Genomic DNA, 14845 nt, shown 5'->3' with positions numbered 1-14845 from the left:
GAAAAATCCCCAAATGCTTTTTACAGGTACTGGATACTTTTTAGTATGTATAAAGCACAATGCTTTGAGCTGCTGCTTAAACAGCACTCAAATAAGAACTTAACTTACACTAATAGGTGAAGAACACAGACTCTACACCCAAGCTTTCCAGAAATATTGCAGCCAACAGTGGAGCAAGAAGAGAAATAAAAGAATAAAAGTTGGATAAAGGCACAAGTCTGGGTTGCATGAAAACTTCACTGTTTTGATAAATACTGTAATCCTACTGAATGATAGAAACCTGAAAGATTAAACTGAATGATTAAGCTATATAAATAATTACCATTTAATGGTGCAGGGGAGAAATTAGGTTCTTTCAAAAATGTGTAACAATTCTTTGTAAGCCTGAGAACCGCTCAGTAAGATGGGCTGGAACAGCATAGAAAGGTTAAAAAAATAAACACCTCAATTTGACAGACCTGTGGGTGATTTGCCCTCTAATATAAAGATTACACAAGAGCTCTCAGGGACTATTCACACTTCCACTGGCATACAAGCTAGCCCTGTGCCTTAAAGGTGACACCTCTTCTAACTGATTTGAAATATTAGTCGCTCGGATGTCACCGGCTGAAATTGGAGCTGGCGACCTTTCCCCAAATGCCGCAGTTCAGCCTCTGCACAGGGCAGTGGGTAGTACTGCAATGGGGCAACGGGGCAACAGGCAAGGGGGCAGACACTGTGACAAAGCGACCCTCCCACCTGGCGCCAAGGCACAGGGCGAGCTCTGGAAAGGGGCTGTGGAAGGAGATTACGAAATGGTTCTCTCTGCTGGTGGCTACACAGGGATGCCGTTCAAGTGTGGGCTTACATATTACAGATGGAAAGAAAAACCCAGCTCACAATGTGAAAAATGCTAACTATAAAATGTCAGCCTACAGGCAAAACCAAAACACTGGAAACTGACCTAGCAAACACGGGCAGTATTGCCTTTCCTTCTATAACCTTTACCTGCTGCCAGTATGGTGTCTTAAAAATAGATACATGCAGCCCAGGGATTCCTGAATAGGCTGAGGGCAGAATACAGCCGAGGAACTACTATAACTAGACAAAAATGACTGCTGCCTGTCAAGTTGTGCCAGCAGACTAGTGAGGCACTGTAGTCCAAACGGATATATGGAAAGCCAGAAAAAAGAGCTGTAAGGGCTTCCAACTGTCCCCTGCTTAGCTTATTAAATAAGAAATTTCATCCAGCTTCCGCTCTGGGGACAGGTCGAATTGTAAACAAAGGATCTAAAAAAGTTGTGCCTGACAACAAAGTCATGCACTTTCCTCTAGGAGCAGCATCCAGAGCCTCAGAAAGGTTGAGAGTCCTTCTCAGCATGCTAACTGCTGTAGCTGATTTAGCGAGCTTGGAGCCTTAAAGTGCCAAGGGGTATGTGCCAGAGCCAGCACATAATGAAATGCTTGGGATAGGAATATGCAATTCCTTTGGGAAGTGTTTCAGTGTGCAACGTGGGCATCTCCAGACACTCCTAGCACCTTCACTCCTCGTCAAAAATTGAGACTCGCTGTTTCTTTTGAAATCACAATGCAACAAGGGCACCCTGCTGGGAGATGCAGGTTTGAGCCTTCTGCCAGAGGGCAATTAATCAGAAATCAGACATCATGCCACACAGTCACTGTTTGTGGGCTGCCTGATTCTGCAGGTGTGTATCAGGCAAAGTCCGTAAGCCATGGTCTGCTCGTCTCCCAGAGCAGAGTTTGGCTGACAGAGGAGCCGGATCCTGTGCAGGGCCAGACATAGGCCCTCACAGCGTGAAAAGAGAGTTCACAAGCAGAATGAGAGCTCACTGGACGTTTCCAGGACTGTCCCAATCCTTTAAGGGCTCAGGTCCCTGAAAGCTCTGTCTTCAATAACAAAGCCTTATCAGAAACAGCATTTTCAGCAGAAACTAGGCCATTCAGTCCCTGACAGAAATGTCTTGTCCCCAATCACTTTGGACAACAGATCCATATATACAGCCATCTAAGGTTTGCCAGTACGCCTCCAAATGCCCCAAATGCAACCTGTGCCAGAACAAGGGCTCCCAGGTTTTTTTATGTGTGAGCCTTCACAGAGCATGCCTCGCACCATGGCCTCTAGGTTCCCCCACACTCTCTTCTTCTTGTAAAACAACAAGAACCAACCACAGACAGGCTATCTGCACTGATGTATGCAAAATCCTCAGACAGGCAGGTTTATAGCTCACTGCACCCACAGAGAGGGGTTTCCAGAACATGGCTTGAGTGAATGTTCAGTGGCAGTCTACCCAACAGCAATATCCACGTTTCCCTTAGTTGGAGTTTGGTGAAGCTAAGTGGGCAGTGAGACATGTCAAAGATTTGCAGATGTGGACTGATTCAAAAAGCTTGTGAGCCATGTCCATAAACTGTGCCCAGACAGGTGGACAGCCCATCTAGCTCCCAAGCACTAACATCGTGTTCCCAGCAGCATGTTCTGAATCAGCATATTAAATGTCAGTATGCTTTGTGGGGATCTTCGCAACTTACTTCTGCTTGCACAGCAGAATCCTCTTCAATGGTAATGCACAGTCCCAAAATAACACAAAGAACACCTGGTGGGGGTTGCTAGCAACACACAGGTTCATTTTTTCATCAAGCAAGCAGGTTAATTTCTGGCAAAGAGAGCCAGCTCATCACAGCAGAATGGTACCAAGCTGTCTACACATGCTCCTGATCCAATTCAAAACCCACCTCCAAAATGTCATTTTCCATCCTTGTGTAACTGGTTCTAATAGAGTGTCAACTGGCAATATTAACAGTATGTGTCAGAATTAACATACACTAATGTACATGTTTCACAAATGTTAATTCTTGGTCAGAATAAGCCCAGACTGAAGTACAGTGAGTAACTTCTGGGGCCCAGAAACAACGTGTGAAGGTCTCCACATTAGCATTTGTATTTATTGCCAAAGAACTAGAAACTGGTCTAGGAAAGGTCACTCACTGTAAGAGGCTGCTGAGTCTTCCCCCCCCAAGATTTTTAGAAGAGGACAGAGTCAGATATTCTGGTGATGGTCTAGAGCTTGTCTGAGAAAGATGCGTCTTCCCCTAGTTACTGAATGCAACACAGTACTTTCTTGTAGCACAGTGGCTTTTGTGTAACCACAAATGATAAATGAAAAAGCAAGCCTACTTTTCTCTTGCTTTTACTTTTAATGATTCTTTTAATGCCTTTCATTGCACAACGCAATTGCACAAGATTTCACTTTAAAAAAAATCTTATGAAAATATGGCTCATTTGCTCTCTTGCTACAGAGGTCACACAGTTCAATCTTGCAGTATTGCAGTGTCTTCTTTGGTTCAGCTGTAAGGCATTTCTTCCCATCTGCACAGTGACTCCAGCAACCTTTCTTTACTTAGCTGAATGCTTCTTGACTATCTCAAGGTACTCCTTCACATCGTCAGGAGATCCCAAGACAATAGGCACTCTTTGGTGGATATCCTCAGGCACTATATCTAGTACTGCTTGATGCCCGGTTGTTGCTATTCCCCCAGCCTTCTCAATAACGAAAGCCATAGGATTGCATTCGTAGAGCAGTCTCAGCTAGAAGACAAAAATCAGAATGGCAGTGGTGAGCCCAGGCAATGCTGAGAATCATGAAATGTAAATATATGTGGCGTTTGATTTAAAACCAATCAACACTCCAAGTACTCCACATTTCACATAAACTTTGACTCAAGAATGAAATTGTGTGGGTTTTTCTTTTAAACAAAACACAGTGAATGCTGGATTTGCCCAGTTTGAGTGCTTTCTCCATAGCTCATGTTTGCATTGTGCTCTTTACACAGAGATAGAGCTCGTATGTAAGACACAACCTTTAACAAGGGAGCACACCACGTAGGCCTGTGTGGAAAGAAAGAAAAACAGTTGCCCTGAGTGTGCCATTAGGTCTCTCTAATTAATAACTGCATCTTATCTGCAACCTGAAGCAATAATTTACGGACAATTACAAAACAGATGAAAGGTCTTTGCTGAATAAACAGTCCCTTTGTCAGCCTGTAAGTGTGTGATCTTCCCTGACCGACGGTCGTCCTGGCAGAGGCAGCCAGGCATAGTTCCCCCAGACGAGGCAGTGTTACCAAGTACAAGATGCAGATGGTTTTCTCTTTGGCAGAGCTTCTCGCAAGGGGTGTACTACATTTAGGCTTCTTACATACTAGCTTGTAATAGGAATCTCAGGGTAATGTGGCTGTTTGCTTTGTAATGTTTCGCTTGGTTGGGGCCAGCACTGTTTGGGCTGAGATGGTACAGAGAAGCCTCTTCGAACAGCACATCCCCTGGTACATTCGATAATCTGAGTATGTTTGGGGATAAAAGAGAAGTCAGTGCAGTTGAAACAGGTTAGCAGCAGCCCTGAAATAGGTGTCTGACAACAGGTTGCTGTCACTTGTGACAGTGTGCAAGGGATGGCCATACCCACACACCAGAGGTGCAAGCTACCAAGTTACAAAACACATGTTCTGCAATCAAAATACTTATCTGTGATAGTGAAATATCTAGATAATGTAACATTTCCTATAATTGGGCTTATTCAGGTTTACCTTTCCTTTGGGACTTTTAGAATTAGCAGGATACAGAAAGATTCCTCCATACACCAGTGTGCGATGCACATCAGCCACCATAGATCCTATGTACCTCCCACCATATGGTGAACTGCCATCCTACAAAAAGACATTTAAATAAATATAACTTTTGAACACATCAGGTTAATATTTTTTTTTCCTCCCCCCTCTCTTAGTGGTCCTAACATCTAACTAACTCCTCCATATTCTGATTCACTGATAATATTCAAGTCATTTTGGAGAAAATTTTCGTTTTTTTCCAAATTTTCTAATTGGGAAAATCCAAGGAAAAGGACTGACAGAAGATTTCAAGATAGATGAGTGATAGTGCCAACAACAGAAAATGCAGCCCAGCTCTCCATCAGTGCTCTAACCCTTGGACAATACTGCATTTCTAGTAGCAAAAAGATCAAGTGCTACGAATTGATGTTGGGGTTTTTTCTTTTGCAGCAGAAAAAAATATCATGGAGCAAAAGAAGTGATGTCTCCTACTTCTTCTACCCATTTTTGCCAGCTTCTACAACTTTTTTTGTTAAGAAAAAGGTAATAGTTGACTGATGATATTATTTCCTTATTTTACTCCAGAGAGTACATTTTAATATCTGAATAAACAACACCTTAAGCCTGGCAAGACGCCAGATGAAAACACTAGTCTGTGTTCACAGCAAGCTCAGGAAGTCAAGAAGGGACATGAACACTTAACAATAGTAAATGTTTACATTTCGTTGTCAATGTAATAACTCCAGTGATGACAGGCGTAAGGCATGAGAACAGACATGATTTTTACGGGCACTCCTTAGAGCTTCAGGCCTCCTGACAGCAGGAAGCTGCACGACCACAAAGCAGACCCTGAAACTACAGTAGCTTTTCAAGTGAGAGGCTCCCTCAGCACCCAGCTTGTGTTACCACTGAGCAATGACCCGCTGCCATCCTCACACAGCTCTCTGCTCAGACACTGCTGTGAGGAAGCAGCAATCACACACATGTAAATCAAGTTTCTTCATCACCAGACGAGACTTCCTCTCTAGTTTACCACCAAACACCCAGTTTTGCTTCCAGCACCATTACTCAGGCCCCCAGCCAGGAAGGAAGATTAAAAAGAAGAAAAAAGAAAGAAAGGAAAAAAAAATATGACAGAGGTGCAGTGCAGTACTGAAGGACGGTGAAATACCTGGTCACGTCAACTGCTACTCTAATTATCAGTCCTACATGAAGATACATTTCAAATAGACAAGAAAGGAAAACAAGCTCTTAATAGTGCATGAGACAGTAATTGATTGTAAAGTTCAAAGTTATGAGTGTTGCTTGTCATCAGAAAGTTTCTCTGAAAAAGGATCTTTTACCTCAGGGAACTTCTTCTTTTTGAGATACTCTGTGACTGCATGATCAAAGTATTTAGCATAGCCTTCATTGAGACTGTAGATATTTCCCTTCTTTTTGATTTTCACATCCCTATCCACCAAAATGAATTCTCCAATTGCCTAACAATAAGAAAGAAAAACAATTTGTTAACGTTAATTGCTTATTTATTTACAAACCAAGGCAAAAAGCAATCATAGACAAAATTTAGGAAAAATTTACTACTGCCACTTCCTTTAATAATTCAGTACCTATGAAAAAGCGGTATTTGCAGTCTAGGGGCGAAGCATTTTGTTTATCCACAAAACACAGACAGAGCATGAATCCTGGGGTCATGCAAGCGTCTTCATACTATTTCCAGCTCTCTATCACTCTTCTATGCCAAAAAATGCTGTTGCCTGTAGATTTATTTAGCTCTCCACTCTCTTGCTAGACTTACAATAAAAGCACAGCTCTGAGGAGTTTGGATACTGAGAGTGCTGGTTGAAGCAATGCATAAACATCTTCAAATAGCTGTAGATATTAGTAAATCCCAGTTCGTCTTAGCTTGGGCTAACTGGAAGCCTGGAGTCAAGAGAGCCTATCTCTGTAACCAAGGGCTGGTCTGTTTAGTTTTCACTAAAGTAAATTTCCAAGTCAGTGCTAAAAATAAACAAAATACCATGCACGCATGCTCGAAGTTAAATCTGCTATCTGAATACAGACAAAAATACATGCAGCTACTTAAGCTGTTACTTAACAGGGAGCACCAATTTGTATTTCCTGCTGCTTGACCACTGCAGGTTCTAAAAGTTTAATACTGGCAGCTGGCACAGCCTAACTAACCGATTACAAAAAAACAGGTCACTAAAGCAAACTACATTCTGCTATTATCAATATGACTTTTATTTTAAAACTCGTACAGGCAATGCATGCTAGAACATCAAATGTACCCACACATGTCACTTACTCTTTTACACACCATCGTGGGACCTGAAAACACAGAAGGTGGTTAAATATTTCTGCTTCTCTGGTTTACTAAGGTCCTAGCATTAAGGAAAAGACAAACAAGTCTTAAAGGACGTTCTGCACCGCAGAAAACAGCTCATTTTAAATGTCACATGATTTGGCACATGCTGTATATTTGCTTCACTGACTCGTCTGTCTTCCCGTTGTTGAATCACACACAGCACAGCTGCAGCAGGCAGGGAGAACACAAAAATGTCTTGACGTTATTGCTGATGGGTCATTAAATGAACTCCATTTCTTCACATTAGCTTGAAAATTGATCCTTTGTCTGATTTTTTTGGGGACAAACAGTTCTTATAGACAGTACCTTGTTATCCCTAATAACGAAACAAAGAAACAGAAGACATTCTCACCGGATCCAGCATGAAACAGTTGACGCCTCCAGCAGAAGTGGCCAGTACCAGCATTGTGGCACTTCCGTAGAGAGCATAACCAGCTGCCACAAGATTATGCCCCGGCTGTAAAGCATCTTTCCCAGAAGGTTCATTAGGGGACACCTAGAATAAGAAGGAGCATAGTCAAATTTATTTCATTTCTATAGCTGGTACATAACCGGACTCTCTGGGATAGGGACAGTCTTCTACTCCATATCCATGCATGAGGTGGCACAAATGCTTCCATGATCCACAACTGAGATTCCTACTGGATGCACTAATACAAATTATACTGAGAGGACAAACACATTGATCTAGAAATGCTCTTGTATAAGCCTACTGGAATGCAGGAAGCAGGAAAGGATTAAGGAGATAATACAGAGCTGTGTACCACCTTGTAGGTGATGATGAACACAGCTCGGGGGAAAACTCTGAGGCACAGCAGAAAAGCAAGTAATGAAACATGACTCACGGAGTTCACAGCTGATCTAGAATACTTGGGATTTTTTTGTTTTCTTTTGCTCCATACAAAAATGAAGTTGAAAATAGTTACTTTGGTATGTATGTCAGCATACAAAAGATGATTGAAATGGACAGTTCTCTGTGTTTTATCTGACTTACTTTTACCCCCATCTTGTGACATCTAAGTCCGGTATTTCAAGCTCCTTCAGACAAGGTTTCTGCCTTTCAGAGTGAATTAGACACTTCAAATTCACATGCCATGTTTCAGCTCTGGTTTGTGTTTGAAGCCTGTCCTCAGGCTAACAGGGCTGTTAGTACAGACAACAAGAAAACCTGAAAGCACATTCCCCAAGTAGATGACAACCATGTGGTATTTTGTCTCAATACAAATATTCATGAAATCTAAGACCTGGTTTGTTTGTAAGGGGTAATTCCTTTAGCTGACTAATTAACTATCAGCCAGGCTTCCATGTACATATAGGTACCTCATCTTCTAAGACAGTAATGCAAATCCCTCAAAAATGTTCTATATGTTTCTGTGAAATAGCAGATTTAACTTAAAGCTGGTCCTGAAAGTCTCTTTCACAAACAAGTTTAGTTAGATTTTATTAAGTCTTCACATGCAATTATATTTCATCAAAAGGTGCACAATAATTGTTATTCCTATCCTACGTGAAAGCATTTTACCTTTCTATAGATGCCAAAGATGGTCCCAATGGAAACAAGACAGTCAATGTTTGATGAGCCATCTAGAGGGTCTATGCAGACTATGTATTTACCCTAGAAAATACAAAAGAGGGAACAACTAGATTAGTGACATTAGTTATCCACTTCCCCCAAATAAAAATACTTCAGTAGGTAAACTTTCTCAGAGACTTTCAAAACAATATAAACTAAAAGGCTTTTATAGATTATGAAGGAACTGAATTAAAAGGTTAGAAATTCTTTGGCCCAGATTTTATTCTTGATACAACTGTGTGGTTTGTGCCACAGCAGAAGCTGGGAAATCTTTAAAGGAAGTAATAGATGATGAGACAGGAAAGGTGAAGTTTTCCTACGCAATTTTTAATAATAATAATAAAAAAGAGAATATTTTTCAATTACTAGTTTAGCTTCATCTATTTAATTAATGCTGATCCATTTTAATAGACATCCTATAATATCTACCATTTAGGCTACAATTTCTCGTCTCTAACAAAACAGCTTTCTGAATTATAAGGAAAAAGACAAATGAAGAAGATCAGCTTTTCATGTAGAGCTAAAATTAGAGAGATTAAAAAGGCCTTTAACACTTGACATTCATAAGCTATTCATTTCACTTTACTGCATGTTCCACTTTAAACTCCTTAATGAAACTGTGCTCTGAATGGACAGATGCTCAGAAATTACCTTAGCCAGTCTGTGGTCTTATGCCGGTTTTTGGGGGTTCTCCTCCCCCCCCCAAAAAAAATGGTCCCTGCCTACTGCAGTATTAAGGATTCCTGTAGGTACAGGAAATTGCCAGTACAGGGAAAACAGCTGAATCAACTGTACCTTTTAAATAGCTTGTTTTCCCCTTGTTTTATCCACAGTCATTTTAATAATCACGTGTAACAACAGTAAGTGTTTATTCACTTTTCGTTTTATTCCACCCTGTGTGCCAGAAACTTATTTAACTCCAGCAATGCTCTACTCTGCAGGTAGGAATTCTGGGTAGAAATTCTGATAAAAACATCATATCAGCTCACATTTAGTTTAGAAAAGCATTAACACTGAGCCTCCCTCAGTGATCTTTAAGGATCTAAACCAATATTTGTTCAAATCAAAAGTAATCTTTGTACATCCAATGCCTACAAAATCAATTTTGAAGATTCCTCAACAGGGAGAGAAAGAGAGAACTGGTTTGACAAAGCAAACAGTATTATGCTTTCTAAATTATGTTTTAGTTGTTTGTTTTCGCTCAATTTTTCCTTGGGTTTTTACATCATCACACCTAAACATTAGCTAGGAAAAAGGAACTATCACTCAACAAGTGCAAGCAGCCTTGTGAAAAAAAAATAATAATAACCAAGTAAAAATTATTTTTGCTTCATTGTTGCTAAGTGTTTCATGGGCTTCAAGAAGAATTTGCCTGAATTCAAGAACTTGAGATTTGACCTGCACAGAACAGTTCCTCAGTATCCTACTCACAAAGCTACTTTACAAAAGGGCTTGATTGACTCAGAGCATAGTTCCAGCGATCAGAGGGGATAAGCAAGAAATAAGTTTCCTCCACAATTAGGAAAAGGTGGGAAAAAAAAGAAGGTGAGGAGGAACAACAGAGAAAAAAAATAAAACCAACAAACATCAGCCTCGAGAGCAGAAATAGCAGAAAGGACAAACGCTGACTAACGTCCTCCCACCCCCCTCCCCTTCATTTGCCAATATAGAAAAGTACATGTTTTCTAAAATTTTTAGTTCAGTTTCAGTTTCACAGGTCTGAAGCAATACACCTGTAAAGGCTGATTTGAAATCAAGCAGGGAGAACCTTTAAAGCTACTAACCCTTTTTTCAGTTTCCACTATCACAGCATCTTTGTTTTCTTCTGACACGATAACACATGTACTGAAGGATGACTTGAGCATGTTAATGACCAGGTCATTGGAAAGGATGTCCAACTTCTTTACTTGATCTCCTGTCACATTGGTGGACCCAGCAATTCCATAGCTAGAGCAACGGCAAGAGAGAGCATTTAGTGAGAACAGGGCACTACATTTTCCAGAGCACCCTGTTTCTGGCAGCCTTATATTTGTAAAACATCTTATAAAAAAAAAGAGCATTTCTGGATGCTATCTCAGCTCTCTAAGCCTGTTTTTCATTTACTGTCCAGTCTATTCTTGCTGAGAGAGACCTGCTAACATTAGCTGTGATGGCAAATCTAGAAGACACTGAACATGAGGAACACAAAACAAGGAACTGCCTTTCATTAGGCCCTAAACTATAGGCAAACATAGGCAGGGCAGGCTCTGAAGGCTGGATTATAGTAATTGTGTTACTTAATGATCTCTTAAATTTAAGACCTAAATTCTGCCCCTGAATCCTAGGCTCTGATATTATAGCTGCATACCCTAAAAGCTAAGACTTCATTAGAAAACTTATAGTTAAAAAGTAACAATTAATCTGAGGGCACTTGTTACGCTAACAACTTCCTGTGTAATTTGCTCCTGGTTAGCAATACCATGTACAAATTGCAGCAGAAACACTTTGCTCACATATAAATCAACATTTTTATGGTTCAATGTTTTCAGTTTTGATTTTAAGTATTAAACACTTCCTTGGGAATAAAACTGAGAAATACAAATATGAAACACAAATAAAACCCTTCTGGCTAATCAGAATCAAACCATCTGGCATCAGGAAGTACTAGGAGAGCTTGTGATAGGTGATTTCAAAAGCAAGCAAAACACAGAGAGGGGAAGTTTAGCTCTTAGCAGAGAAAAACAATATCCAGCCCTGCACACATTCAGATGACTCATGTACTTCAGCTACGATTCATTGATAAGGCTGAATACTGGTATTTCAGGTGTTGGCAATAATGCTGAACACAGTACTTAGAACGCACTGCATTTCTTCAGTTCAGCACGTGAGACAAAGAAAAACACTTGGCATAATTCTCTGTCTTTCTCTCTGCTACAGTGGCTTGAACGTTATTCTGCAAGCGTGAAAGTGCTTTTAGAAAACAATGTACTTTGGACATCATGCTTGTGAGCAGAGGCACCAGTCCTCACCCTCAGAGCAAAAACTCCGTACGGCCAGCACCACAGCTCTCACATCTCACCCGTTTGGGGATCCCTGGGAGGGGACGGCAGGTGCCCTGCGCAGAGCTGGCTGCTGCGAAGGGGCTGTGGCTTCCCCAGCCGTCCTGCACCTCGCTGCTGGACAGCGCTGAGCATACAGTGGGGCCTGGGGATGGTCCAAAGAAATAGGCCCCCGCAATCCCTACTTGTTTGCATTCCCTGATAGCAAAGCAAAATCCCACCACCGGTTACAAAGCGCAGTCCCACAGAGGGAGATGTACTGCTCAAGGAGGCTCACAAGTCTGAAGCTGGCTGCCCCAGTGCTGGTGGAGTCAAACCCACCACTGGGGATCATAAGGCAAGGCCATCAGCACAGGTATCCAACCCGTGGGCAACTGTCAACAGACACACACGTAGGACACATAAGGAAGGGGACCTTAGACTGTTACAAATCAGGACACAGATGGGTCTTTACCGATAGACACAGGAGGCACATGAAAGGGCTTGCACATAGTGATTAAAAAACTATCACAGTTATATGAAGTCTGAAGTCAAGACAGAAAAATAGTTCAAATATACACAAAGTGGAGGATTTTTATTCTCTGGTACAGTTGCTTCTATTTTATTAACTTCAGTCACCAAGTTTTTCAGCTTTCTGATACATTTTGTAATAAATGTCACTCTGTATTGCCAGAGGCCTTTTGCTTATTATGTCTTCCACTACACGGTCTGTAGAGGCAAATTAATTTCCTCTCTACTACATTTTCCATTAAGTAATGAAGCAGCACATGTCTAAAGCCCTGACAAGAATACAATTTGGCTTATCAACAATATGTAAAATAGTTAGGGGGATTAGTTACCTACAACCAGTTTCAGTGGTTTAAGATTTCAAGAGCTCTAATTTCCTCCTAATGCACCTCCAAGGCAACTCCCACCTGACTGGCTGACTAGACACTACTGCTGTGCTACTACCAACGCTCTTTCTAAAAGCCTTAGACATCCAAAGCTTCATAGAGGAACTCAAGTTACTATGACTCAATATGAAAAAAAAAACACCACTGAATTTGGTTAAACGTTTCATAGCATAAAGTGGTGCTTTGATATTAAGCTACTGACCACAATGAGCAATAATGCAGCCATATTTTGACAGGCTTTGTTTTTCAGTCTGTTCATTTGGTCTTGTGGTTCAGAGCTCCCAAACCCGCTGAGGGTTTGCAGGAAGGTCTATCAGCAGCAGGTATCTGCCTTATATTATTAAAAAAGTCATAGGATTCATTTCACTTGAGAAAATCAAGAGTCCAAGATGCGAAAGGAGTGAGTTACAGCTCTGCTGCAAGGCGGTGGGGTGGATGCAACCCCGCTCAGACGCCTTTCGGGTGACACCCCCCCTTCTCCATCCCCTCCCCACCGCCCCGGAGGCGGCAGGGTCCCCTGGACCCGCGGGGTGCGGGGAGGTGCGGGGATCCTGCTGGCGTCCCGGCACTTACAGGTTGGCGATGCCCGCTTTACGGACGGCGGTGGAGATGGCTTTGATGGCCGTGCAGAGGGAATTGAGGAGCTGCGTGAACTCCCCCGTGCCTTTCGCCCGCCTGCCTTCCTCCATCACGAAGCGGGTCATGGTGATGACATTGGTGTCGAAAGCCGAGCGGTCCGTCATGGTGGCGATGCCGTGAAAGCGGAGCCCCATCCGCCGCCGCCGCCGCCACCACTAGCCCCGGTGGGGCGTGGTCGGGGCGTGGCCGGGGGCGGGCGGTGAGAGCCGGGGCCCTCACCGCCTTCCCCCGCCCCCCCGCCTCCGCATCCCTCCTGGCGGGGACGGAGATGAGGATAAGGAGAGGGGACACACTCCACCTCCCCCTAAAATCCCCTCCCACTCCACCTGCCCCCCCCAAATCCTAAGTGTGTCTCATTCCCACGCATTGTTGGAGGCGGGGGGGCCGACCCGATGCTTGAGGCATCCTGTATGCGAACGGCACAGAAAGCGAATCGAGAAGCGGGGTGGTGGCAGCTCTTGTGTTCGCGACGCCCGCGCTGCAACGCTCACGCTCCTGAAAGCGTGCCCAAAAATTCACGACTCCGCTTCGTTTCACCCCCTGGATTGCAAAACTCCTGAGTCTGGTGTGTGGGTTGTGGTGAACTGCACGCAACCTACAGAGCAAGGTTAGCATCTCCTGCCCCACAGGAACTCTCTTACCCTGACCCAGCGGTACAGGAAAAAACACACATTTAGTAACCAATGCCATCAAGTATTAACTACTTCTGTTTACAGAGATCATGCTAACCCCACGTGCACCAATGCAATCTACCACCATAAAATGGCCCAAAAGCTGCAGGGAAACTGCCGCTGGCAACTGGACTCAATGAGACTTTTATAACAAACTCTCCAAACCTGTTCAGTAGAAAGATGTAACTCACGTCCCACTCCAAAAGCTAGGAATTAAGGCACCTCATACAAATACTGCTGCAAAACACACCTAGGAACGTAGACCCTCCTGAATCTCTGCTTTTGACTCCAGCCTTCCTGATTGTACAGCAAAATCAAGCCACATGTTTTGCTGCTGTTTGATCAGAAAAATCCAGGCACTAGTAAGTGAAACCATGTTCACCCAACACCTGGCCCTAGATACACCCTTTCACACAATAATTTGACAAATACAAATCTGGATATGGATGATCTACTCTATACAGTGCAGATTTGTTGTACGACCCATCATTTTATGCTTGCATTATCTAAGGAGATAAATCCAATAACTTTTGATTACTTTTCAGTAGAATACATCCATGAGTTGGATAAGCACAGTTGCAAATCCTAAAACTGAAACAGCAGACTGAAATCAATTCAGGTGGTGTCAAATGCAGGGCAAAAATATTTTAAAATGTGCACCTCTTTGCATATATACATTCTTTCTTCATGCAAAGCACATTGCGTATCTATACATCACATACTTCAAAGTTATGAGTAAATGCCTTCTCCTGCAAGTGCACACAACTTTGGCCTAATTTAGCCATGCCCAGAATTATAGACATTCGTGAAGATACTAGATATAAGTAGCTGTAACGCTCTTCCAAATGGGGTATTTCAGTCTTTGGCAAGTGGTTACCAGCCCAGCATCATAAAAATGTTCTTGGAGTGGCAAGTGCATTTTGGAAAATTTACAAAACATTGAAATTAGCTCTTTCTTTAAGAGTAAACAATGGTTTACAACCACCTGTAGCAGCTACTTCAGTCTGAATAGCTGAGAACGATTAATAGCAAAGATTCCATAAAATTTTGGATGAGTG

General features: G+C 42.4%; 1 protein-coding gene across 2 annotated transcripts; it reads right to left on the bottom strand.

Moving 5' to 3' along the window:
• Positions 1–3186: 3186 nt before the first annotated feature.
• Positions 3187–13339, bottom strand: LOC137676077 (fructose-1,6-bisphosphatase 1). 2 transcript variants are annotated; one of them, XM_068422604.1, is made up of 7 exons: positions 13051–13339; positions 10331–10493; positions 8496–8588; positions 7326–7469; positions 5949–6086; positions 4585–4704; positions 3187–3586 (listed from the first exon to the last, which is right to left on the bottom strand). In XM_068422604.1, the coding sequence occupies exons 1-7, from the start codon at positions 13248–13250 to the stop codon at positions 3395–3397; spliced, it is 1050 nt and encodes a 349-aa protein (XP_068278705.1). In that variant the 5' UTR covers positions 13251–13339; the 3' UTR covers positions 3187–3394. The 2 variants fall into 2 exon arrangements, with proteins under 2 accessions (XP_068278705.1, XP_068278706.1); XM_068422605.1 differs by lacking the exon at positions 7326–7469.
• Positions 13340–14845: the final 1506 nt, after the last annotated feature.

Source organism: Nyctibius grandis, chromosome Z (assembly GCF_013368605.1).
Source record: "Nyctibius grandis isolate bNycGra1 chromosome Z, bNycGra1.pri, whole genome shotgun sequence".
NCBI lineage: Eukaryota > Metazoa > Chordata > Aves > Nyctibiiformes > Nyctibiidae > Nyctibius > Nyctibius grandis.
Note: the sequence above shows the minus strand (reverse complement) of the source record. Positions and strands in the feature narration are given on the sequence as shown.

Excerpts from the sequence above, each read along its gene's own strand:
- LOC137676077 (XM_068422604.1), bottom strand. The coding sequence starts at position 13,250 with ATGGGGCTCCGCTTTCACGGCATCGCCACCATGACGGACCGCTCGGCT. Across the intron at positions 10,494-13,050 it reads AAAGCGGGCATCGCCAACCT|CTATGGAATTGCTGGGTCCA; the intron begins GTAAGTGCCGGG and ends CCGTTGCTCTAG. Across the intron at positions 6,087-7,325 it reads ACTGTTTCATGCTGGATCCG|GCAATTGGAGAATTCATTTT; the intron begins GTGAGAATGTCT and ends TCTTATTGTTAG.